At 46.5% G+C, this 26,465-nt stretch overlaps 2 protein-coding genes across 2 annotated transcripts; both read left to right on the forward strand.

Moving 5' to 3' along the window:
• The first annotated feature begins 1,554 nt into the window (after positions 1 to 1,554).
• Positions 1,555 to 15,400, forward strand: Muc20 (mucin 20, cell surface associated). The gene is made up of 5 exons (XM_057764646.1): positions 1,555 to 1,630; positions 2,943 to 3,078; positions 3,704 to 6,411; positions 11,709 to 11,800; positions 15,143 to 15,400. Exons 1-5 carry the CDS (start codon positions 1,555 to 1,557, stop codon positions 15,209 to 15,211), a joined length of 3,081 nt encoding a protein of 1,026 aa, XP_057620629.1. The 3' UTR covers positions 15,212 to 15,400.
• Positions 15,401 to 21,868: 6,468 nt separating this feature from the next.
• On the forward strand, positions 21,869 to 23,574 carry LOC130871772 (bifunctional phosphoribosylaminoimidazole carboxylase/phosphoribosylaminoimidazole succinocarboxamide synthetase-like). The gene is given in 3 exon segments (XM_057765374.1): positions 21,869 to 22,249; positions 22,251 to 22,678; positions 22,681 to 23,574. Coding segments are annotated over 3 exon segments (1,248 nt in total). The 5' UTR covers positions 21,869 to 21,893; the 3' UTR covers positions 23,145 to 23,574.
• Positions 23,575 to 26,465: the final 2,891 nt, after the last annotated feature.

Here is a 26,465-nt window from a genome sequence, read left to right on the forward strand (position 1 = left end):
CAGGCGAGAAGGAAATGGCGTGGGGGAAATCCTTGTGGGGGTGAAATGGGCACCTTGTCAGTGGATTAGCTCGGGGGTAGCGACCTACCTGCTCTTGGAATGAGGAAGCCCCTGGCCCAGCAGGGGTGCGGCAGGAGGGGGTGCCCTCCCCCCTGCTGTGTTCCCTCCAGCTACTGGATGGGAGAGTTTCACACCTCATACCCGGTCATGGCTATCTGGCAAGGTCTCCCAAAGTCCAGGTTTCTGTAGTGAGCCCCTCCTCACTAGGGAGATGAAGAGGTTTGCCTACAGAGTGTGTTCACGGGACTGGTCCCTAGGCACTCTACTCCAAGTGGCGAGTGGCTCCAGACAGTCTCCAGCACCCTCTCCTGAAGAGGCTGACATACCCCACTTCCTCCTAGGCCGCACAGCCTGTCACCTCAGTATGGACTAAAGTTCTGGATGATAGTGTCACATGCCCAGCAGTGAATCCCAGACTGCACCCTCAGAACTCTCCTTGACTAAGGCCCAGAGTGGGCAAGCTACCTGTCTAAGATCACACAGCTTCTTGCCCACCATTAAAGGACAGAGCTGGAAACAGGACAGATGTTTTAACACAGTTTTAAACTGTATCTTTCTTTCTAGTCCCTACTTTTGTGAGTCTGTGACCTCCATCATGTCTGCCCCATCATGGAACTACTTTCATCTAAAAGCACCTACTTAAAATCTCCAAGGAGCCCTTGAGGGATGTGTCCCCTCTGTTTCAGAGGAGACACGTGGGAAATACAGGCTGTAACTCCACTCCACTGTCCCTCAGTCATCTCCCTCACAATGGCACCCAGAACAGCACGGCACCCTCCACATCCTGGTACCTGAAGCCTGGCTGGGGATGTGGTCCCAGCTTTGACGTGGTGGTAAACTCCCAGGTTGTTGACAATAGAAAGATAATAGAAGTGAGCGTCCTGCTCCCATACTGGAGCACTGTCCCCTGGAGACCCCAGGAACACGCACATCTGCTGGTGGGGGAGGGGTGCCACTTATATCTTGAGCATCTGAGATGAATGTATTTTCTATGAGCACCAGCAATGTACAGGTGACATTCTGTAAGAACTTTAATAGCCTCCTGCATCAGAGAGCTTATCCATTTTACAGATCAAAGAGTTGAGGCTCAGAAAGGTTGTCTCATTTGCCTTTGATCCTTAGAAATCTAGGCTCAGCAGAGAAACTTGGGTCCTGCTCATGAAGCCCAGAGCCCAGGAATGGGTAAGTGGAGTAAACACCCATCTCTCCCACACCCTTCCCAGTTGCAGGGGAGGCTAACAGAATGGAAATGTTGCTGTATCTTCAAATCAGAGAGGCAAGGCTGCCAGGCAAGGGGGCGGGGGTGGGGGTAGGAGGGCAAGCCTGGGTCAGCCCTTGCTGCAGGTCTGTGTTCACCTGGCTGCATCCTGGAACATGCCCAGTCACACCTGGGCAGGCAGCTGCCCCTCCTCCCTGGGTTGAGGAAGCAGGAAAGAGTGGTGCAGAGAGGCAGTGGGCAGGTCTGCCAGGCAGCGGTGGTCAGTGCCCGGCAAGATGGGCTCTCTCTGGAGCTTAGCTGTGCCTCTCCTTCTCCTCTGCTTGAAGGCTGGAGTCGTTGCCAGCTCTGCAGGTAAGGGACAGGACAGGACCCAGGGCTCCTCCCCGACAGGGCTCTGGGTGTGTGTTTTGGCAAAGCCAGCCCTTTGTGGGCAAGGGTAGACATCTTTGTTAATTTGCAGTTAACAACCTGCTGAGTATAAAATATGATGACTGTAGATGAGTGTGCAGGACGGCAGATGTGTCAGCTGGGCGTGGTGACTCCGGCTACCCCTGTAAGAGAGTGTGAGAGTTAGTCTTCAGGCATGGGACAGTGGGCTGGGAGGGTAGATGCCAACTGGTGATCATTTCGCTGTGAACTGAGAAATATGGCCTAGCAAAGCTCCCGTTCATCCAAGTCTGTTGCCAACACAATTACTCTTTGAAATTTGCCTTTGGAATGAAAAGTCTGTCACAAACCGCTCAGACAGGGAGGTTCTGAGACAGGTGGCCTTTTCTGGGAGATAGGAGCTAAGGCCAGTCTGCCACTGACAGGCACTGTGCCAAACTCATCACACACACAATGGAAAATAGATGGTTTCCAGGACAACTTTAGGTTCACACAAAGCAGAGCAGAGGGTCCTGAGGCATCGCCTCTGTCCTGTCCCTACCACAGACGGTCCTGCCAGCCATGCCCTCCAGCATCAGCGTTGTCATAGTGATGGCCCCACACGGGCACCCCACACTAGACAGTACCTTTTAACTCTACTTATTTCTTTATCGACTGAGTCTCTCTAGGCAGGGCCCTGGCTGCCTGCAACTTGCTATACAGACTTTATGTATGTGTGTATTTATTTCTTTCCCCATTTTCCATTTTCTCTGTGTGTGAGAATGTTTTTACATATGTGTGGACTCACATGTGTATGGCTGTGTGTGAACATGCGTGCATTGTATGTGGAGGCCTGGGGTTGATTTGATACATACACACACACACGAGAGAGAGAGAGAGAGAGAGAGAGAGAGAGAGAGAGAGAGAGAGAGAGAGAGAGACTATGAGGACCCGACACATGTGTGTAGCCCAGATGAGCAGATGACAGTCTGGGGATTAAACTCAGGTCATCAAGCTTTGTGGCAAGCACCTTGACCCACATGAGCTCTCTAACTGGTCCAACATTACGTCTTAAATTCTCATAACTTTAAGGACAGGCACTCATCTCTAAGACCAGTACTGCCACCTTAAGGGCGAGGAGCCTGCAGTTTACAGGGAGTAATTGATCCCCAGAGCCAGCATGTGCTGTCAGTGCCTAACCACTGGCCCACCCTGCCTATCACGCACACTCACAACTGACGGCATATGCTGCACTTTTCATCCTGTTTAACTGCAACCATACAACCCCACGAACCAGGTCCCTCGCTCCATCCGGAGCCCAGAGGCTTGGCTTGTGTCACAGAGTTGTACACAGCAGAACAAGGAGTGGAGGTGGGACTCAAAGCTGGCCTCACCTCCAGTTTGGAGGAATGCAACAACATCCTACGACCCGGGTGGGTTCCGTGGACCAGGAGGCTCTGAGAAAGAGCTTGGACTGGAGTGGGGGAGGTCTGTGGAGTTGGCGATCAGCAACTCCTGCAGATGTGGGTGTGAGAGTGTGGTTGGACTGGCTGAGTGAGCAAGGGAGGATACGTGTGCTCATGTGCCCACCTGATCTCTCTCCGTACCCAAGTGAGCTGTCCTGGGCTCTCTGACTGCTCGCTTTCCTAGGATACATTACATTCAGGCTGTGGGCTCCTCTCCCTTCTCCTACCTGTTACCTCTAAAGATGAGAACGCAGGTCGTTCTTGAATTTTAAGGAAATACTTCCACAGGAAAATACTTCGGGGGTGAGCAAACTACCCATCGGGGAATGACAAAGTTCTACAGAACGTTCTGGAAGTCCTCCTTCCTGCTCTGCAGTCCTGGCTCACGTGGGTTTGTGTCTCCTTTGCCCACCCTTGATGGCACAAGGCTGCCACACTGCCCTGCATCCCAGTGATCAGCAGGGACCCTGGGGCTGCCTGGACTCAGAGGGTTATCAGGACTTCAGAGGGTACTAGCCAGGGCGTCTGTCTTCAGAGCCACCATGGAGGCCATGACTTCTCCATGTTGTTTTCTTCATCTTTGTTTATATAGACAATGTGCCATCCGGCGGCACCCAGGGCATAAACGCAAACACCCATGTGAAGTCAGCCTATCGGGACTCACCAAGTTATTCCCTCCCGACATAGGCCTGAGCATCGGCAGTTCTGCTCCTGTGGTGACAGTGAACAACACGGAAGTGCCTGCCTTCACTCAGAGGGACAGGCCCAGTTCAGCGGGGGCTTTCCAGACCACTGACCTTACTCAGTACGTTCCTCTAGATGCTCAAACTCTGAGCGCTGAAACTGCTTCTAACACCTTAGCTGCAACCAGTACCAGCTCAGAGGTTAATTCTGGGGACACCCAGACCATCTCTCCTGCAACAGAAACAGGGAAGACACAGACCACCTGTCCTGCAGCGTCAGCCCTGGATATTCAGATCACCTCCACTACAGCGTCAGCTCTGGAGACTCAGACCTCTTCCCTTGCAGCATTTAGCATAGATACTCAGGCCTCCTCCCCTGCAGCATCATCGCTGGGCACCCAGACCAGTTCTTCAGCAGCATCGTTAGACACACAGACCATTTCTGCATCATCCCTGGACACACAGACCACTTCTGCATCATCCCTGGACACACAGACCACTTCTGCAGCATCCCTGGACACACAGACCACTTCTGTAGCATTATTCCTGGACACACAGACCACTTCTGCAGCATTATTCCTGGACACACAGACCACTTCTGCAGCATCCCTGGACACACAGACCACTTCTGCAGCATCCCTGGACACACAGACCACTTCTGCAGCATTATTCCTGGACACACAGACCACTTTTGCACCATCGTCCCTGGACACACAGACCACTTCTGCAGCATCCCTGGACACACAGACCACTTCTGCACCGTCATACCTGGACACACAGACCACTTCTGCAGCATCCCTGGACACACAGACCACTTCTGCATCATCCCTGGACACACAGACCACTTCTGCACCATCCCTGGACACACAGACCACTTCTGCAGCATTATTCCTGGACACACAGACCACTTCCTTTGATGCATCATCCCCGGACACACAGACCACTTCTGCATCATCCCTGGACACACAGACCACTTCTGCATCATCCCTGGACACACAGACCACTTCTGCAGCATTATTCCTGGACACACAGACCACTTCTGCAGCATTATTCCTGGACACACAGACCACTTCTGCAGCATCCCTGGACACACAGACCACTTCTGCAGCATTATCCCTGGACACACAGACCACTTCCTTTGATGCATTATTCCTGGACACACAGACCACTTCTGCATCATCCCCAGACACACAGACCACTTCTGCATCATCCCTGGACACACAGACCACTTCTGTAGCATTATTCCTGGACACACAGACCACTTCTGCAGCATTATTCCTGGACACACAGACCACTTCTGCATCATCCCTGGACACACAGACCACTTCTGCATCATCCCTGGACACACAGACCACTTCTGCATCATCCCTGGACACACAGACCACTTCTGCAGCATTATTCCTGGACACACAGACCACTTCTGCAGCATCCCTGGACACACAGACCACTTCTGCAGCATCCCTGGACACACAGACCACTTCTGCAGCATCCCTGGACACACAGACCACTTTCCCCACAACAGGCACCCTAGAGAACCAGACCATCTTCCCTGTTGAACTGACCCAGACTATTTCCCCCGTAACAGAGACCAGAACTCTTGCAATAAAAACGCCTTCCGACTTCATGGTTGTGCACCCCAACCCTACAGATACTTCAGCTACAAGTGGCAGCCCCAAAGTAGAAATGAGCACTCTCAAGACAGGCACAGTGAGTGACCCCGTAGACACTGTCTTTGACACCCTTTGTACGGATGACAGCTCTGAAGAAGCTAGGAAGACCACAGTTGACCTCTTGACCTTGGCTCACACCTCCACAGAAGCTGAACACCTGACCTCAGAGAGCAGCTCCACCTTGGAGAACTCAGCTAGGGTCCTCACCAGCCCACAGGTCCTGGGACCCGACACTGCACCTCCAGCCAAGGACTTGGTTGCCGTCAGCATCACCTCAGAAACAGAAACACCAACACCTGCCATCATCCCTGGTACCTCAGACACAAACCACAGCCCTACAGGGCCCTTGTCCACTTCTGAGATGCTAACTTCGCCTCAGTCCCCTGAGGCAAATCCACTTGGCCCCAAGACCACAAGTTCATTTGGGACTCTGTTGACAACTGGTACCTCAGCTCTTGCCATCACCCCAGAGGGCACACTGTCTACTAGTGACATCACAGAGAGAGAAACAACAGCGGCTCAGACTCCTGCCTCTGGTGGGACTTTGGTGACAGTTACTACGAGCCCACTGAAAGAAACCTCAGCACTTTCTGTTGAGTCGCAAAGCCACACTGAGGTCTTGGGAACAATTACAGTCTCCAGGGCTGCTGGATCAACAATGGCAGAAACAATATCCTCTGGTTCAACTTCAGACAGCAGTCCCTCAGCAGGGGCCACCACCAAGGGCTCTCCCACCTCAGAGACTTTAACCACCGATGATAGAACCAGCAGCTCCTCCCTCGCAGGTAGTAGCCCTCTTCCTTTTGTCTATTCAAGTACAGCCAGCGCCAGCAAAAACCCGAACATCACCTTAGCCAAGACCACAGCCTCACCAGAGACCCCAGGGATGCCCTCACCATCTACACCCACTACTTCTTGGACAAGGAGAACCCCAAAACATGATCCAGGTAAGTGAAACCCCCATGAGTGGTCTTTGCCGATTTAGGTTTGGAGTATTTTTTGGTGGGGGTGGGGGGTGGTTTTGAGATAGGTTTTTTCTGTAGCTTTGGAGCCTGTCCCAGAACTTGTAGACCAGGCTGGTCTCGAACTCACAGAGATCCTACCATCTCTACCTCCTGAGTACTGGGATTAAAGGTTTGTGCCACCGCCGCTCTGCCAGGTTTGGAAGGTTTTTTGTTTGTTTGTTTTGTCTGTTTGTTTGTTTTTGTTTTTAGAAACAAGGTTTCTCTGTAGCTTTGGCGTCTGTCCTGGAACTAGTTCTTGTAGATCAGGATGGTCTCAAACTCACAGAGATCTGCCTGCCTCTGTCTTCCAAGTGCTGGAATTAAAGGTGTGTGCCACCACCGCCTGGTTTGGCATATTCTTATGGAGTTGAGAGGAAGGAAGCGGTTCAAGGCCGATGTTGCACACTCTCCCTGACATTTCATGATTTCCTTTGTAGGTTGATAATAGGCAGTTACGATGTGGTCAAATGTATGTCATGTAGTGATGTGTATGTCATGTAGTGATGTGTATGTGATGTGGTCATGTGTATATCATGTAGTGATGTGTATGTGATGTGTTCATGTGTATGTGATGAGGTCATGTGTATGTCATGTAGTGATGTGTATGTAATGTGTTCATGTGTATGTGATGTGATCATGTGTATGTCATGTGTATACCATGTGGTCATGTGTATGTGATAAGTGTGAAACAGGTTTTCGAGGAGTGGTTGGGATCTTGGCTGTTTTAAGCTGAGAGACAGGACCCGTCCCAATCCTCAGAGCCTAGGTTTCTTCACCCTGGCTGGGAGGACAGGCAGCACTGGACGGACAGCATCTTTCCCAGATCTGACCTTTACAGCATCAACTCTTGTGCAACTGCTGTGCTTCAGGGGAGATTGGAAATGTTTTTTAAACACTTGGCCCTTAAGTCAGTCATGCCCACGCAGAAGGGAGGAATGTGGACAAGCAACTTGTCCAAATCGCTGCCACGTGAGCATGGAAGTGGGGCTCAGTGGCCATGTTTGCTGTGCTGTCTATCATAAAGAGTGACTTTAGGCAACCAATGAAACATTTGGGGAGCTTGACTCTTAACTTCTGAAACGGCAGAAACATCTCTGAGGAGCCCACCAGTCATCAGCTCTGTGGGAAGAAGAGTTTGTGGGCGGCCCGGAGGGAGCATCTGCCCTGCTGGTAGTGTTGTCCTGTGGTTCATTCCTGAGTGTCTTTGCCTTGCCCCAGCTTTCTGAGCAAGGGAAATAAGATACTAATCACGAGTTGAGGACATAGCTCAGTGATGGAGCACTTGTCACTGGTGAGCATGCCTAAGATCCTACATTGACCCCAAGCCCTGAAAAATCTCCGCCTCTGTCATCTGTACCTCTCTGTGTCTCTCTGTCTCCATCATCTCTGTGTGTCTACCTCAATCTTGATCTCTATCACCTGTCTCTACCATCTCTCTCTCTTTCATACCCATCTCTATCAGCGTCATTTGCTCTTGATCTCTATCCCTCCTATCTCATCTCTTTATCGTCTCTGTCAGCTCTATCTCTGTCATACATCTTCAGGCATGATATCACAGGCCCTGCAACCCAGTACTCAGGAGGTAGAAGCAGGACTGTGAGTTTGAAGCCAATTTGATCTATATAGTAAGACCCTATCGGAAAACCAGAATCAGCCCAAAACAAAAATTAAAACAGCGAAATATTTAATCACAACCATGTTATTGAATATCTTTTATATTCTGGACAGAAAATAATGTAAAAATTCCTCACAGTCAGTAGGCAGAACCCCAAAATGAATTTGCCAGATGCTCTAGTGTTCTGTCTGTTGCTGTGTGAACACCATGACTAAAAGGAACTTGGGGCGATGACTTATTGGCCCACAGGCCAGTCTGATGGAGGCAATTCCTAAGTGGGATTCCCTCCTCCCAGCTGTGTGTAGACCTGTGTCAAGTTGACAAAGCTACTATGGCACCAGAGGAAGACGATTGAACACAGTTGTCATGGGTGCAGGCCACTGATAGGATGGTGGCTGTCATGAGCTCCATAAATGTGCGAGAGAAATCTTGAGTAGCTGCAGACACTCTTGTCAAAGAAATGCCTAGGAATTGCAGGCTAGTTCACACTGGTGAGTTTGAACTCAGTTCTGCCTAGGAATTACAGGGTAGTTCACACTGCGAGTTTGAACTCAGTTCTGCCTAGGAATTGAAGGCTAGTTCACACTGGTGAGTTTGAACTCAGTTCTGCCTAGGAATTGCAAGCTAGTTAACACTGGTGAGTTTGAACTCAGTTCTGCCTAGGAATTACAGGGTAGTTCACACTGCGAGTTTGAACTCAGTTCTGCCTAGGAATTACAGGGTAGTTCACACTGGTGAGTTTAAACTCAGTTCTGCCTAGGAATTGCAGGGTAGTTCACACTGCGAGTTTGAACTCAGTTCTGTCTAAGAATTACAGGGTAGTTTACACTGGTGAGTTTGAACTCAGTTCTGCCTAGGAATTGCAGGGTAGTTCACACTGCGAGTTTGAATTCAATTCTGCCCAGTGCTAGCTTCAGGATCCATTTTCAGAGCATTTCCTCAGCCTGGTTGTAAAGAACATCTGGACTAGGCAGTGTTACCACAGAAGACCAGCTTTTTCCTTTTTGTGGGTTCATACCCATAGTTAGTTCCAAAACTTGCCTCAGTGGGCTTCTCCTTGGAGACTGATGGCATGTTTCCCATTCTGAGAGCCGAAGGCGAAGTCACACATGTATGGTGGTCCCTGGGTGAAGTCACACACGTAGACTGGTCCCCAGGTGAAGTCACACACATGGGGTGGTCCCCGGGTGAAGTCACACACGTGGACTGGTCCCCAGGTGAAGTCACACACGTGGGGTGGTCCCCAGGTGAAGTCACACACGTGGGGTGGTCCCCAGGTGAAGTCACACACGTGGGGTGGTCCCCAGGTGAAGTCACACACGTGGGGTGGTCCCCAGGTGAAGTCACACACGTGGGGTGGTCCCCAGGTGAAGTCACACACGTGGGGTGGTCCCCAGGTGAAGTCACACACGTGGGGTGGTCCCCAGGTTCTAGGCACAAGTCCTCTTGCTGTTCCCACTCTCACAGAGCACTCCATTAACAAAACTAGTCTGTCTGCATGGAGGATGAACCACAGATGGGTGTGTCTCACAAAGAGGGCCTTGCAGTGGAGAGGAATCCTTTTCTAAGTTTCTTTCTCTCTCTCCTTCTGTCTGTCTGTCTGTCTGTCTGTCTCCTCCAACTCTTCCTCCTCCGTATCATTATTGTGTATGTATACGTGAGTGTGTGTGTGAAGGTGTGTGTATGAGTGTATGTATGAGTGTGTGTGAAGGTGTGTGAAGGTGTGTGTATGAGTGACTGAGTGTATGTATGTATGTATGTATGTATGAGTGTGTGTGTGTGAAGGTGTGTGTATGAGTGTATGTATGAGTGTGTGTGAAGGTGTGTGTATGAGTGAGTGTATGTATGTATATATGTATGTATGTATGAGTGTGTGTGTGTGTGTGTGAAGGTGTGTGTATGAGGGTATATATGTATGAATGTATGCATGTACGAGTGTGTGTGTGTGAGTGTGTGCATGTATGTGGTGGGAACAGGTATTCATGTGCCAAGTGCACATCAGGAGTTCAGAGGACAGCGTTGTACAACCATTTCTCTTCTCCCACCCTTACTTGGGTTCCAGGAACCACACTCAGGTCACCAGGCTTACTCAGCAAGCCCCTTGACCCATTGAACGACCTCAAAAACTCAGAAAAGAGCTCTGAGCACACATCTCAAGGAAATTTACCCTGCCTGAATTCCAAATCCACAGCCTCTCAGATCATTCATTTCCTCGGTCCAACCATCAGGCACAAAACCAGTCAGTGCCAGATCAGGTCTAGGGAAAGTTAGTTACCTAGAGCAACAGTGATCCCGTAGGCAGCTGGGACTGACCCAGGATTCCCTGGCCAGGACTGACTTGCTGTCACAAGATTTTTTTTTTCTCAAGAAACTTAAAGTAAAGTTTATTTCTATTTGCCCCAGATAGCGAGAGCTTTCCTAGATTCTATGCAGTCCGGCCTGGTAAAACAACATGTTCCTTGGTGTTACCTATGGGAGCCTGGATGGCTCAGAGGTAGTCACGTCACCAAAGAATCCCACCTCTTATGTAACTTTGGGGAGGGGCTGGGCCTGGTGAGCCTCCCTGAGCCTTGAAAGAGGAAATGCTCATAGACCTGATTTGAAAAGGGTCTTTTATAGGTGGTCACAGCAGCTGCGATCTAAGACATCTGTTATCATACCTAACCCAGAAGAATCAGACACAGCAGTAGCTGTGGGCAAAAAGTTGGGAGGCCCACCAACCTTTGTTTCTACCACCACAAAAGATAATGACTTTGTTTGGACAAGAAAAAAAGATTCATCTGGAATCTGAAGGGCTTCTTAAGGAGGGGATGAAGGAGCAGGGTGTAATAAAAAAGACAGGATTCCAGAGACTTCTAGAAGCTAAGCCAGTGGCCTGTTGCCTTAGTCATTCTCATATGAGGTGAAGTTAAGAGAAATCAACTTTGTATTATAGTCCCATATGAAACAGTTCTCAAATGGTTAATATCAACAATTTAAAATTGAATAGAAATCTGATCTAAAGATTAAGGTGGCAAAAGAGACAGATAGAATGTAGAGGCAGAGGTGTCAAGCAGACAGCGTAGAGGCAGAGGTGTCAAGCAGACAGTGTAGAGGCAGAGGTGTCAAGCAGACAGCGTAGAGGCAGAGGTGTCAAGCAGACAGCGTAGAGGCAGAGGCAAGAGCAGCCAGTCCTTTTCACCTTGCTTTAGCAGCTCACCAGACATCTGCAGATGCTTTTAGCAAAAGTGACTTCAGAGCCTGGAAAGGCAGCACACTTGCCTGGTGTCATGAAACCCGAGTTGGAGGTCTTGTCTGCAGTGGGTTAGCAAGGGACCCAGGATATGCCGCTCTGCTTCATGATCTCCAAAATCGGTGACTTTCACAGTCAACTGAAGTAAAGGAAGTTAAGGCTTATTTCCTAGCACTCTGGAGGTAAAGGGATCTCTGTGCATTCGAGGCCAGCCTGATCTACAAAGAGAGTTCCAGGAAAGCCAGGGCTATGACACAGAGAAATTCTGTCTCAAAAATATAAAAACAAAACAACAAACGAAAGACAAGCAGGAGGCTAGACTAGTATGGAGAGGGCCCAGGTTGGAGATGAATGCACTGTTTTCACCATCTTTTCTCTATCCTCAACTTTCAGGTGAAGATGGCGGCTTCCTCCTTGTACGGGTGAGTGTGGCCTCCCCTGAGGACCTCACTGAACCCAAAGCCGCAGAGAAGCTGATGCACCAGGTAAGTGAGGCATCAGGCGAAAAGTGAGGGGCTCTCGGGGACCCCAGGGACCATTCTTCATGGTCTTTCTCCAGACATAAGGAAGGGAGATATCACAGAGGAATACATGAACACAAACATGTTACTGCTCAGCCTACCTTTGTTTTTGTTTTTTTTTTTTTTTTGTTTTTTTTTTGTTTTTTTTTTTTTTTTTGGTTTTTCGAGACAGGGTTTCTCTGTGGCTTTGGAGCCTGTCCTGGAACTAGCTCTGTAGACCAGGCTGGTCTCGAACTCACAGAGATCCACCTGCCTCTGCCTCCCGAGTGCTGGGATTAAAGGCGTGCGCCACCCAGCCTACCTTTGTAACAGCCCTGGCTGTCCTGGAACTCGCTCTGTAGACCAGGCTGGCCTCAGACTCACACAGATCCGCCTGCCTCTGTCTCCTGAGTGCTGGGATCAAAGGCGTGCATCCCTGCCCAGTCTTTCTCCACTCTTATACAGTCCAGCACCCCAGCCAAGGGAACGGTGCCGCCAATAGTGGGCTAGGTCTTCCCATATTAAATAACTTTATGCAACCATCTCCCTTAGTCAGGCCAAACTGATCCGGACAATGCTTCGTCGAGACTCTTCCAGGGGAGTCTAGAGTGCATCAGATCGACAAAACTAACATCACAGCCACCACGACTGACATCCCAGTAAACATCACATGGGTGTGAGAGGGTATGAAGTAGGGATGCTAGATACATATGAACCCCTCGGAGATGCTCCAGGCAGGGAGGAAGATGGTGGTGTGTTTGTATACCAATTTGGAGAAATTCTCTTAAGGAAGGTTCTGGGTTTTGGGGGTACTGTGAAGGAGTAGAAGATTAGTATAAAGGCCATAGGTCTAGCTCAATGCAGGCCTCGTGAAGTGGCCAAGTTCTACCCTATTGTGAACAGTGAGAACAGAGCTGGTGTGCCCCCTAAGACAGACTGCCCCTTCCCCCTCTTCCACCAATGTCTCAGCCTTGTGGAATGCACCCTTCACAGTCAATGAGAACCACAGCAGGTCAGGCTCCATGTTACCTCTTGAAAGAATAGACCGGAAAGAGAGGCTGACAGGCAGCCTTATGCCAGGGCTAAAGTCCTACAGCCAGGATAGATGGGTGAGGTGGTCCATTAGCAGATGGAAGTGGGTGGTAGGATCCCTCAATAAAGGCAGAAGAGACCTGACATCCGTCACTATTTGGCCTTGTGTAGCTTTTAAATTTTTTTCCTATTCCCTTTTCATATTGTAAATAAATCCCCACCCCACAACTAATTTCTGTTTTTATCTTATTTTATGTGTATGGATATTTTGTCTGCATGTACATCTGTACAGGCACCACATCCATTCCTGGTGTCGGTGGAGGCCAGTAGAGGACATCAAATCCCCTGGAACTGGAGTTACAGATGGTTGTGAGCCTCCATGTGGATGCTGGGAACCAAACACAAGTCCTCTGCAAGAGCAGCCAGTCCTTTTAACCACTGAGCCATCTCTTCAGCCACAGATCTGATTTGTTTCAGGTCCTAGATGTCCAGGCTTCCAAGAAGTTAAGTGACATTGATGGGGTGTGGGGGGAACATTTGGTTGCAAATGAGGGGAAGGAGGACCCCAGATGCACAGAAGCAAAGGAACGACAGAAAAGCAGTTTTGAAAAAGCATGTGGCTGGGTGGTGGTGGCGCACACCTTTAATCCCAGCACTCGGGAGGCAGAGGCAGGTGGATCTCTGTGAGTTCGAGACCAGCCTGGTCTACAAGAGCTAGTTCCAGGACAGGTGCCAATCTACAGAGAAACCCTGTCTCAGAAAAAAAAAAAAAAAAGCATGGTGACATGCTCCCTGGGACACTGTCATCTTATGGTCAGTGGGCATCACACGCCATGTCCTGCCCCACAGGTTCCCACTGACATTTTGCCTTTGGGTTGCTTGTTGCAGGGTCAAAGTCTTGAGCAGGAGCATCTGACTGGCCAAGGCTGGTTCTTGTATTCCCCAATCACTGCCCTGGGATATTAGGAGGGACTAAATATCGGGTCTTTGAATTCTTAGTAGCAAGGAAGCCCATTGGGACTGCCCTTGTGAGGATTTCTGTCCACAAGGTGTCCAAGTTTGACATAGGACAAAGAGATGACAGATGTCTCTGTCATGAACATCAAAGCAGGAAGCATGGATCCCCACGGGAGGGGGTGGCCACAGGGGAGCATAGACTTGAAAGGATCAGAAAGCAACCTGGAGCTCAGAATTGCAACAGGCAGCTGAAAGACAGGAGTGAGGCCACATGAGGTTGCCACTGCTTTTTTATTTATTATTTTATTATTATCATTGTTATTATATTTTATTCCTTTATTTTATGGGATTTATTAAGCGTATTGATTTTTGTTGAGGTCTGGTGTAGTAGGAGGCTGCTTGTTTGTTTCCTGGCTGCTGAGACTCCTGAAATAATCACACAGAAACTATATTATTTAAATCACTGCTTGGACAATCACTTAAGCGTATTGATAGCTAGCTCTTACATCTAGAATTAACCCATTTCCATTATTCTATATTTTACCGTGAAGCTTGTGGCCTACCAGCAAGGTTCCAACTGGCAGCTCATGTCTTTCCCCTCTGGCGGCTACATGGCGTCTCCTTGACTCTGCTTACTCTCTCTATATATTATCTCTCCCAGTCTGGCTAAATTCTTTAAAACCATGGGCCGGAAGCAGCTTCTTTATTCATTAACCAATAAAAGCAACACATATACAGAAGGACTTCCCTCACCATTTACCATTTTCTGTTTAAATAAAAAAATGAAGGTTTTAACTTTAACATAGTAAAATTACATACAACAAAACAGTTATCAAGCAAGAATTATAGTTAAAATATTGTTATCTACTTTATCTTTTATCATAACTAAGGAAAACTATAACTATCTATTCAACTCCATCAAAGACTCTAGAAGGATATAATATTGCCTAAGTTAACAGGACGTGCATTGTCGGCAACTTCTGAAACTCCAGAATTGACAGAAACATCTCGCTGCCTGGACAATCTAATAGGCCAAGCACTGTTGTAATTATTTCGGATCTGGGAAGCCAGGGAACAAACAAGCAGCCTCCGACTACAGTCCGGCCAATGGCGAGAGGCACAGGGGTCAGGTAGCTCTGAGGGTGGGTTCTAGGTAGCTGTGTGAGCTTGGGTAAGCCAGTCCACACCACTTTACCCCTCCAACAGTGCGGGTGAGAACTGGCTGTGTGTTTTAAGTGTCCCGGGAAGCACTGTTGATGTCCTTCTGCTGCCCCTTCTTGTCCTTGGCCTATGGAGGGTAGATAGGCCGGGCACCCCACCTGTTCTTCTGCTTTCCAGCTCAGCTGCGAACTGCACACCCACATGCCACTCATCCAAGTGTCCGTACTGAGCGTCAGAAGGGGCTGAAGGATGTTAGCTGCAACCAGGCATGCCCTCCACACCGGAAGAAGAGTTCTGCTATTTGTGGCCCAGGCCCAAACCAACCAAAGCCATGGTACTGTGCCATGGACCAAGGTCAGCTGACTTGGGAACCCGACCCCACACCTGACCACAAGACATTTGTCCACTCCACCTGACGGTGTGTGCAAGGGGAGAGGGCTGGCCTGTTTCCAGCCGTGTCGTTCACCATCTCTGACTGTTGTATTTCAGTAAAGAGAGAACTGACTACCTGTGTTCTTCTGTTTCGTGCTCATGACACTCAGTGTGACCCAGAGATGATCTGAATTGAGCCAGTGTGCCTTAGATGTCTTTATTATGTGGGAATTTGGTGTTTTCCTGTGGCCTGGTTTGGTTAGGCATTTACCACGATGTGCCCTGGAGCACTGTATTAGTCAGCTTATTGTCACTACAGCAAAATAGGAGATCAGCAACTTGCAATGAGAAAAAAAATTATTTCTGCTCACAGTCGAGAAGGTTCTGGGTCAGAATAAGGCAAACCCATTGCTTTGGGCTCCAGATCAGGTCGAAATAGGGCAGTGGTCCATTGTTTTGTGTTTCGGGGGAAGTGCCAGGTGACAAAAGCCTCACGCTCAGAAAGCAAAACAAAGGAGAAGGAAGGAGCAGGGATCCCGATTCTGTGATTCAAGAGTGTCCCCAGTGACCTCAGAGTTCCCCCTTAGGCACCATCTCCCTAGAACCCCACCTACTGAGGAGCTACTCTGGGGACTTAGCCTTTCACACCCGGATCTTCCAGGAAGGAGTCCACAGCACAGAGAGCTCCTTCAGGGCAGGGACCTCCAGTGAGGGAGGACCACAGAGAAAGTCAAATTGATTGAAATGCCTAGTTGTAGACTCAAACAGATTTAATAGAAAGTCTGGAACATGCAGTTATTCCTGCCATAGCTCATTCTCTCCTGCCATTATTTAAAATTCAGTGTGGTTTGTTTTTCTTCTCTTGTAAAAGCATAACTTGGTTATGATTTTAAACTTTTGGAAAATCCAAAAAGGAACCAGAAAGAGTAAAGTCGGAATAGGCGGAGGAGAAGGAAAAACCCTGAAATACCAGCTCTTCCATGCAGCCAGTGTCCAGTTGCCCAATGTTTGAGGAGTCACTGCACACTCAATGCTCCCAGATTTGAAGCTTATAATCCCACTTGGCTGCGTCATCCTCAATTTCCCTCAACTCCGTTCATTCCGCTTGCACCCTTCAGCTGCTCCAGCCCAAATTTTCAGAACCACTAATCCTTCTCCTTTCCCGCTCACATTTTATAGTAGAAAACTCAACTGGCTTCTCTTCCTCGAATGATGACCAGCACCCCAGAACCCCTCCCCCCAACTCACCATCTCTGCTGCCATCGCCCAGGTGGTCTGAGATGCCACCATCTCTCACCTGTAGTACTCCAGCCTCTCTCTTTGTACCTGCGCCCACCTGAACACCCAGTCCTGTCCCCAGACACCAGCTGGAGACGTCTTTTCATGACGCACGACAGGCCTCTGCTTCATACGCTTCTGTTTCCGTTTCACTCACAGGAAAAGCCAAATTTGGGCAACAGCCTGTAGACCGTGAACGATGGGTGTCTGTGCACCCAGCTCTCTGGGCTGCCCTCTGCATGCTGCCTGACTGCTCGGCTGATCCTTATCTATATCTGTGCTGGGCTTGCTCGGGTCTGTGGACTTTTGTATGCACCGTTCAGCCTGCTTTTCAAAGGCCTTTTCTGCAGACATCTGCTCAGCACCTCCTCCCTCTCTACCTGCTCAGCTGCTCCTCAGTGTACTCTACCCACAATCCCCTTCTCACCCTTCGTGCTGATTGCCACTCTGCCTTGATATACCTGGGGTATTATGCATTTCTTCTATTTGTTTTTATCACCTGCATCCTCGAACTATAATGAAATCTTTTTGCTCTTTGTAGCGTGCCTAGCACCTTGCATGTAGTCAGTCCTTCATGTGCCAGGGTTACAGCTCAGTCTCGGAGCACATTCTCAGTGTGAGCAAAGGGCAGGGCCTAATCTCTAGCATTGAAATGACTACATAAGTTGTTCCGTCGATATGTTAAATAGATTTTGAAACCAACCACCAGCTGCTCTAGATAAAAGGGGTGTGTGTTCTCAGAGTGACACTCTGTGTTCTCAGAGTGGGGCGGGAAATAATTCCAACTCTTACCCCAGTGTGTTTGGTGAGTCCCTGAAACAGAAGCGAGACTGTACTGTGTGCTGAGGTGGATTCAGAGACATATGGAACTAGGAAGATGCTCACGGGGTAAAGGTGCCAGCTGCCAACCCTAAGGACCCGAGTTTGATTCCCAGGACACACATTATGGAAATAGAGACCCAGCTTCCTCACAGTGTCGGAAGTAAAGAACCAAGTTCCTCACGGTGTCTCCGACTGCCTCCCCTTCCTGTACACAAAGTAAACAATGTGATTTATTTATTTATTTATTTATTTATTAAAAATTTCCGCCTCCTCCCATCCTCCCATTTCCCTCCCCCTCCCACCACTCTCCTTCCCCCTTGTTCTCCAGTCCAAAGAGAAGTCAGGGTTCCCTGCCCTGTGGGAAGTCCAAGGCCCTCCCCCTTCCATCCAGGTCTAGGAAGGTGAGCATCCAAACAGACTAGGCTCCCAAAAAGCCAGTACATACAGTAGAATCAAAACCAGGTGTCATTATCATTGGCTTCTCAGTCCACCCTCATTGTCAGCCACATTCAGAGAGTCCACACCAGAAAAAATAACCAGAGTTAACAAAGTAGACAAGATCGCCAGGCAAAAGTTGGGAGCACGGGGTGGGGGTGGGGGTTGTGGGGGAAGGGGAGATGGGGAGAGAGAAGAGAGAAGGGAGAAGGGGAGGATTGGGGAGAGCTTGGCAGGAATGGGATGGTTGAGATGGAGGAGGAGTGGATATGGGAGCAGGGAAGAAGATATCTTAACTAAGGGAGCCATTTTAGGGTTGGCAAGAAACAAAGTGATTTTTAAAAATGTCTCCTACCACAGAGAGTAAAGCTCGTAGGGGATGTTTAGACTCAACAAAGATAAAAGACTAGGAAGCCATTATTTACATCACATTCAGCCAGAACAGCAGGTCCTTGCTGTAAGGAGAGTTCCTATAGGACAACAGAGAGAGAAGCAGGCTAGCAGTCAGATGGACACACAGCAGAGAGGGGTAATCCGTAGAAGGAAGAATGAGAATGCCTTCCCATGAAAAAGAAAGTTTGACTCTGATGCCAAAGATGAGAAAATTAATACAGTTAGGTATAGTTTATTGTGTTTCAGGTAGGTAGGTAGAGATTTGTAATTTTTAAAAAAGATTTATAAAATTTTCAATACTAATAAGTGAGTAGAAAATATTAAATATTTTTTATCGTGGATGAAGCTCGTACAGGATTTTGAAGGCAAATGCAACTATTTGACAATTTAAAACCTTGCAAATGCACATCCTGGGCCGGGTGGTGGTGATGTACACCTTTAATCCCAGCACTTGGGAGGCAGAGGCAGGTGGATCTCTGTGAATTCCAGGCCAGCCTGGCCTACAAGAACTAGATCCAGGAAAGGCCCCAAAGCTACAGAAGAACGCCGTCTCAAAAAACCAAAACAACAACAACAACAACAACAAACAACAAAACAAAAACAACAACAAAAAAAACCCACATCCCTTCAACCTGGAGATTTCATTCCTAGCTTATTTCAAGAAAATAATGAAAAATCTATATAGAACTGTTATAACTGCCAACAAAAAGAAATCTAAACAAAACTCAAAGACAGTTTAGTTAGATGCAGTAGATGTTAAACACAATATTATTCATTCTGTAGAAATACCTGGCTGGAGTGATGACTCACCAGTTAAGAGTACCTGCTGCTCTTGCTAAGGATTAGAGTTTGGTTCTCAGCACCCATGTCAGATAGCTCTGGGATCTGATGCCCTCTTGTGGCCTCAATGAGCACTGCACTCATATGCATATACCTCACCACAGACACATGCAACTAAAAATAAAATAACTCAGGACAGGAGAGATGACTCAGAGCATGCACTGCGGCCAGAGCAGGCCCCGAGGCAGCAACCTCCAGGGGAGCAGGCCCAAGCCAGCAATCTCTGCTGGAGCAGGCCTGAGGCAGCACCCTCCATAGGAACAGGCATGAGCCGATGACCTCCACAGGAGCAGGCCTGAGCTAGTGACTTCCACCAGAGCAGGCCAGAGGCAACAACCTCCACAGAAGCAGGTACAAGTGTGCAACCGCTGAGGGAGCAGGCCCAAATGATGCCCGGGATTGCAGAGCAACCCCTGGGAGTGCTGAGTGACCTCCAGGAACATCTAGTGACCTCCAGAGTCACTGGGTGCACCATGAGGAGCAACCATAAGAGCCTTGGATCCACTGGCACCTGGAAGATTGATCATGAGAGACACAACCCCAACTACACCAACCAGAGGAAAAGATGGGTAGACAACGTAAAAACACACTCAACACCACAAAGAGCAACATGATACCAACAACACTAGTGGCCCCACAACAACAAGACTTGAACAACCAAATATAGATGAGGCAGAAGAAAAATGACCTAAAAATAACTTTAGGAGAATATTTGAGGCCCTTAAAGAGAAAATAAAAAATTCCCTCAAAGAAATGGAGAAAAAGACAAACAAAAAATTGGAAGAAATCAACAAATCCCTTAAAGAAAATCAAGAAAAAGCACTCAAACAGATGAAAGAAACTATTCAAGACATGAAAACAAAAATAGAGACAATAAAGAAAACATAAACCAAGGCAATTATAGAAGTAGAAATTATGAGAAAACCACAAACCATATAACCACAAAGAGCAGAATACAATAGATGGAAGAGAAAATCTCAGGCGCTAAAGATACAAGAAAGAAAATAGACTCATGGGTCAAAGAAAATATTAAATCTAACAAAAACTTAACACAAAATATACAGGAAATATGGGACACCGTGAAAAGACCAAATCTAGGAATAATAGGGATAGAAGAAGGAAAAGAAGCACAGAAAATATATTCAACAAAATCATAGAAGAAAACTTTCTGAACCTAAAGAAAGATAAGCATATGAAGATATAAGAAGCTTACAGAACACCAAATAGACTGGATCAAAAAAAAAAAAAGTTCCCTTGCCACATAATAATCAAAATACTAAACATACAGAATAAAGAAAGAATGTTAAGAGCTGCAAAGGAAAATGGCTAAGTAACATATAAAGGTAGACCTATCAAAATTACACCTGACTTCTCAATAGAAAAAATAAAAGCCAGAAGGTCCTGGTCAAGCGTTATGCAGACATTAAGAGACCACGGATGCCAGCCCAGACTACTATACCTAGCAAAACTTTTAATCACCATAGACAGACAAAACAAGATATTCCATTGTGGAGGGCTAGCTTTGAACTGCATAGAAACTGTGCAGGGTGGCTTGAAGTAACATTTTTGCTGACATGCTTGGCAGGCCAAGTAAGGAGGAAGCAAACCTCCTCTATCAGTAGAGTGCCCTGCCAACAATCAGTCCTTGAGTACACAGATGTGCGCTGTAGTTCAAAGGCTACAATTAGGTTGTGGTTTGTCTCCTGGTGAAGTGTTTCTACATATTATATTACAGCAAAAGTTATTCCCATAACAATAAGCTTTTTGTTTAGATTAACAAAGGCACAAAGCTCTTGAAATAATTTGTAACAAAGTGATTAGTTTATATAACTATTTCCAAGTATTACGAGAACCTAGCTTGTATTGTGATTTGAGTATTATAAAAGAGCACTGGCTTTGCAATAAAGTATGCAATTGTATCTCCTACTCTGCATTCCCTGTGTCCTGATTTCTGCGGCACTACCCAGGGTCATCCATAACCAAGGTAGTTGGGGAAGGGTCCCCAACATTCCACGACAGAACCAGATTTAATCAATACCTAGTCACAAACCCAGCCTTATGCAAAGTAATAGAAGGAAAATTCCAACCCAAGGAAGTTGGCTGCACCCACAAAAACATAGACAATAGATGATCCCACAGTAGCAAATCCTGAAGAAGGGGAAAACACACAAAATAACAAGAGCTAGCAATCACTGGTTATTAATATCCCTTGATATAAATAAACTCAACTCATCTATAAAAAGACACAGGCTAACAGATTGGATACAAAAACAGAATCCATCCTTCTGCTGCATACAAGAAACACATCTCAACCTCAAAGTGAGACATTGCCTCAGAGTAAAGGGTTGAGAAAAAAATTTCCAATCAAATGGACCTAAGAAACAAGCTGGTATCCTAATATTTAACAAAATAGACTTCAAACTAAAATCAATCAAAAGAGACAAAGAAGGATATTTCATATTAGTCACAGGAAAAATTCATCAAGAGGAAATTTCAATACTGAACATCTATGCCCCAAATACAAGGGCACCCTCATAAGTCAAAGAAACACTTCTACAGCTTAAACCACAAATAACCAAACAGTAATAGTGGGAGACTTCAACACTCCACTCTGACCACTGGACAGGTCTGCAAGACAGAAAATTAACAGAGAAAAAAGGGAACTAACAGATGTTATGACTCAAAAGGACTTAACAGACATCTATAGAACATTCCATCCAAACATGAAAGAATATACCTTTTGCTTCACTTTCCCATGCCGTCTTACACCTTCATCCCACCTAGGATCATGGCGACAGTTGAGGTACTGAACATTGGGAGAAAACTCTATGAGGGTAAGACAAAAGAAGTCTATGAATTGTTAGATAGTCCAGGAAGAGTCCTCCTGCAGTTCAAGGACCAGATTACAGCGGGAAATGCAGCCGGAAAGAACCACCTGGAAGGCAAAGCTGCAATCTCCAATAAGATCACCAGCTGTATTTTTCAGCTGTTACAGGATGCCGGTATCAAGACTGCTTTCAACAAGAAATGTGGGGAGACTGCTTTCATTGCACCCCAATGTGAAATGATTCCAATTGAATGGGTGTGCCGAAGAATAGCAACTGGATCTTTTCTCAAAAAGAACCCTGGTGTAAAAGAGGGGTGGGTTTTACCCACCAAAAGTGGAGATGTTCTTCAAGGATGATGCCAATAATGATCCACAGTGGTCTGAAGAGCAACTCATTGCTGCACAGTTTTGTTTTGCTAGACTTGCTATAGGCCAGACTGAAGTGGACATCATGAGTCATGCTACACAAGCTATTTTTGAAATACTGGAGAAAGCCTGGCTGCCCCAGAACTGCACGCTGGTTGATATGAAGATTGAATTTGGTGTTGATGTAACTACCAAAGAGATTGTTCTTGCTGATGTAATTGATAATGATTCTTGGAGACTCTGGCCATCGGGAGATCAGAGCCAGCAGAAAGACAAACAGTCTTACCGTGACCTCAAGGAAGTAACTCCGGAAGGACTCCAGATGGTAAAGAAAAACTTTGAGTGGGTTGCAGATCGAGTGGAGTTGCTTCTGAAGTCAGACAGTGCAGGGTTGTAGTGCTGATGGGTTCAGCTTCTGACCTTGGTCACTGTGAGAAAATTAAGAAGGCTTGTGGAAACTTTGGGATTCCATGTGAACTCCGAGTGACATCTGCCCATAAAGGAGCAGATGAGACGTTGAGGATTAAAGCAGAGTATGAAGGGGGTGGCATACCTACTGTATTTGTCGCAGTGGCAGGCAGAAGCAATGGTAAAACCGCATATCCAGTTATCAGCTGTCCTCCCATCACACCAGACTGGGGTGCTCGGGATGTGTGGTCATCTCTTCGATTGCCCAGTGGTCTTGGCTGTTCAACTATACTCTCTCCAGAAGGATCCGCCCAGTTTGCTGCTCAGATATTTGGGCTAAACAATCATTTGGTGTGGGCCAAACTTCGAGCGACCATATTGAACACGTGGATATCTTTAAAGCAAGCTGACAAGAAAATCAGAGAATGCAATTTGTAAAAAAGGAAAGAAAGGAAAGAAGAGAAAAAATTTACCTTTTAGGAGAAAAGTTACACATTCCTAGTTTGGATTAAAAAGGAAAGAATTCAAACAAAATGATTTCACATCAGAGAAATCAGTTCAACTAACTACTGAACAAATGGTCCTGTAGATATCATCCACTATATGATCATTGTTGGGCAGTTGTGTAACATTAGCAAAGAAATGTCATTTATAGAGTTGGAGCTATGTCTCTGTGCTTAAGAATCAGTGTGGTTCTCTTGCAGAGGACTGAGTTTGGTTCCCAGCATCCGTGTGGAATAATAATCACCTGTAACTTCTCATTTCTAAATGCTAATAATGACTTTTTATAAATCAGTAGTTACTACTTGATCTTCTATAGTTCACTATTTGAAAATTAAAATATTTGTATTGTTTATGCTAATAACAATACATTCTTCTCACTGCAAAATATATATATATATATATATATATATATATATATATATATACCTTTTTCTCAGCACCTCATGGAATACTCTCAAAAACTGACCACATACGAGGTAACAAAGCAAACCTCAACAGATACAAAAAAAAAATTAGAATAACCATATGTATTTTATCTGATCACCATGGCTTAAAATTTGAATTCAACAACAACACTAATTCCAGAAAGCCCACAAACACATGGAAATTAAACAGTGCTCACCTGAATCATCAATAGGTCAAGGAGGAAATAGAGGAAGAAATTAAAGACTTCCTAAAATTCAGTGAAAATAACAATACAACTTACCCAAATTTATGGGACACAATGAAAACAGTGTTAAGAGGAAAGTTCATAGCACTAAATGCCTACATAAAGAAGCTGGAAAAAAAATCTCACACTAGTGAGTTAACAGAACAACTGAAAACTCTAGAACAAAAAGAAGCAAACTCACCCAGGAGAACTAGGTGGCAGGATATAATCAAAGTGAGAACTAAAATCAACAAAATAGAAACAAAGAAAACAACACAAAGAACCAATGAGACAAAGAGTTGGTTCTTCGAGAAAATCAACACAATAGACAAAACTTTATCCAAACTAACTAAAAGGCAAAGAGAGAGAATATCCAAATTATCAAAATCAAAAACAAAAAGGGTGACATAACAACAGACATGGAGGAAATCCATATTTTGAAAACCTATACTCCACAAAATTGGAAAACTTAAAGGAAATGGACAATTTTCTGATAAATATAACTTACAAAATTAAATCAAGACCAGGTAAGCAAACTAAACAGACCTATAACTTCTAAAGAAATAGAAGCAGTTATCTCCCAACCAAGAAAAGCCCAGGGTCAGATGGTTTCAGCTCAGAATTCTACAAGATTTTCAAAGAAGAACTAATACCAATACTCCTCAAACTGTTCCACACAATAGAAACGGAAGGGACATTGGCAAACTTTTTATGAGGCTACAATTACCCGATGCCCAAACCACACAAAGACATTACTAATAAATAGAATTACAGACCAATCTCACTCATGAACATTGATGCAAAAATACTCAATAAAATACTGGTGAACCAAACTGAGCACAGAGCCCCACTTAGAGGAGCACTCAAATGTTTCTAGGCCTTGGAAGAGAAGGTGTGTCACTGGGGGCGGGCAGGCTTTGAGTTTCAAAAGCCCATGCCAGGCCCAGTTTAGAGCTCTCTGGATGAGAAGTGAGCTCTCAGCTCCTGCCCCAGCTCCATGCCTACCTGCTTGCTGCCATGCTTCCTGCTATGATGGCCATGGCTCACCCTCTGAAATTCTAACCAGACCCCAATTAAATGCTTTCTTTTCTAAGTTGCCCCAGTCACGGTGTTTCATCACAGCAAAAGAACAGTGGCAAAGGCCGGCTACATGTGCAGATGCCCCTGAAAGAAGGCAGTGGGCTCTGAAAGCTAAGGAAAGATCTCTCAGCAGTGCAGTCAAACAAGCCATCAACTGACCCATGTAATCACCGGCTGTGCAATTGATGATGTAATCACGAGCTGTGTGACCGATGATGTGATCACCAGCTGTGTGATCAATGATGCGATCACCAGCTGTGGGACAGATGGTGTGATCACCAGCTGTGCGACTGGTGATGTAATCACCTGCTGTGCAACCAATGATGTGATTGATCACCAGCTGTGCAGCGGATAATGTGATCACAAACTGTGCTGTGACAAGGCATAGCAGGAAAGCAGAGCTTACTTGACCACAGTGTCACTGTTAAGGGAGCCCTTCCCACTGAGTCTTTTTTCTTCTCTTACTTTGCACTTTTTTAAGTTGGTGACACCTACGCCAGAGGACAATTTCATATTAATTGCATTTATGTAAGGGCTTGTACACACAATGTTGTTGATGATTACTACTGTCAATCAGAAAAATTATAATATAGGACAGATCAATTGGAAATATTTGGAAATTCTAGAGTCTAATTATAATTGTGTGGAGAAGGAAGAGAGGATCAAGGTTAGCAGTAATAATGTCACCAAATCATCAAGAAGCAGAAGAACATGGAGAAATTCTCTAGGTATTAAGATTCTGAAGGTGTGTGTAGATGAGGTAAAAACATCAGATGGGCAGATGGCTGGGTTGGTAAGAGAGCTGGCTTCAGAGACATGATGACCTGAACTCAGATCCTCAGCATTCACATGAAAAGCCAGACAGGGCAACATGTTGTTGACCGAGTTTTCTGTCCTACCAAGTCCCAAAGAAATACACAGAGGTCTACATTCCCATTATTCTTGTCTGTGTTATCCACGTGGATTGGTACCTCTTATCAGTGAGGCAGTCACATCTTGCTTGTTCTGTGTCCAGCTTCCTCTGTGTCTGGGTGATGACTGCCGACTGAGCTTTCTTCTTCCCAGAATTCTCCTGTTCTCATCTCCCCACCTCTACTTCCTGCCTGGTTGCCCTGACTATACTTCCTGCCTGGCTACTGGACAATCAATATTTTATTAAAATACAAGTGACAGGGCACAGACAATTGTCCCACAGCAATATGCAAAGCCAACAACTGCAGCATTGCTGGGGATGGGACAGAGACAGGAGGGTCACTGGGGCTTGTGGATCAGTCAATCTAGACAAAATATCAGTCTCCAGGTTTGCTGAAAAATTCTGTGTCAGATTAATCACAGAGTGATGGAGTAGGCCTCCTAATGTCCTTCACAGGCACACACACTTGGGCACACACACACACCCCCACCCCCACCCCCACACGTTTCCTAAAGGGGAAAGTATGTGCAGACCTAAACAAGACCACCTGCCTTGTCAACTGTGACTAGGTATGACCTCTGAGACCCTAAAGCATGAAGAGACGGCACAATGG

Source organism: Chionomys nivalis, chromosome 3 (genome assembly GCF_950005125.1).
Source record: "Chionomys nivalis chromosome 3, mChiNiv1.1, whole genome shotgun sequence".
NCBI classification, from domain to species: domain Eukaryota; kingdom Metazoa; phylum Chordata; class Mammalia; order Rodentia; family Cricetidae; genus Chionomys; species Chionomys nivalis.

Excerpts from the sequence above, each read along its gene's own strand:
- Muc20 (XM_057764646.1), top strand. The coding sequence starts at position 1,555 with ATGGGCTCTCTCTGGAGCTTAGCTGTGCCTCTCCTTCTCCTCTGCTTG. Across the intron at positions 1,631-2,942 it reads AGTCGTTGCCAGCTCTGCAG|GTCCCTCGCTCCATCCGGAG; the intron begins GTAAGGGACAGG and ends CCCACGAACCAG. Across the intron at positions 3,079-3,703 it reads AACAACATCCTACGACCCGG|ACAATGTGCCATCCGGCGGC; the intron begins GTGGGTTCCGTG and ends TTGTTTATATAG.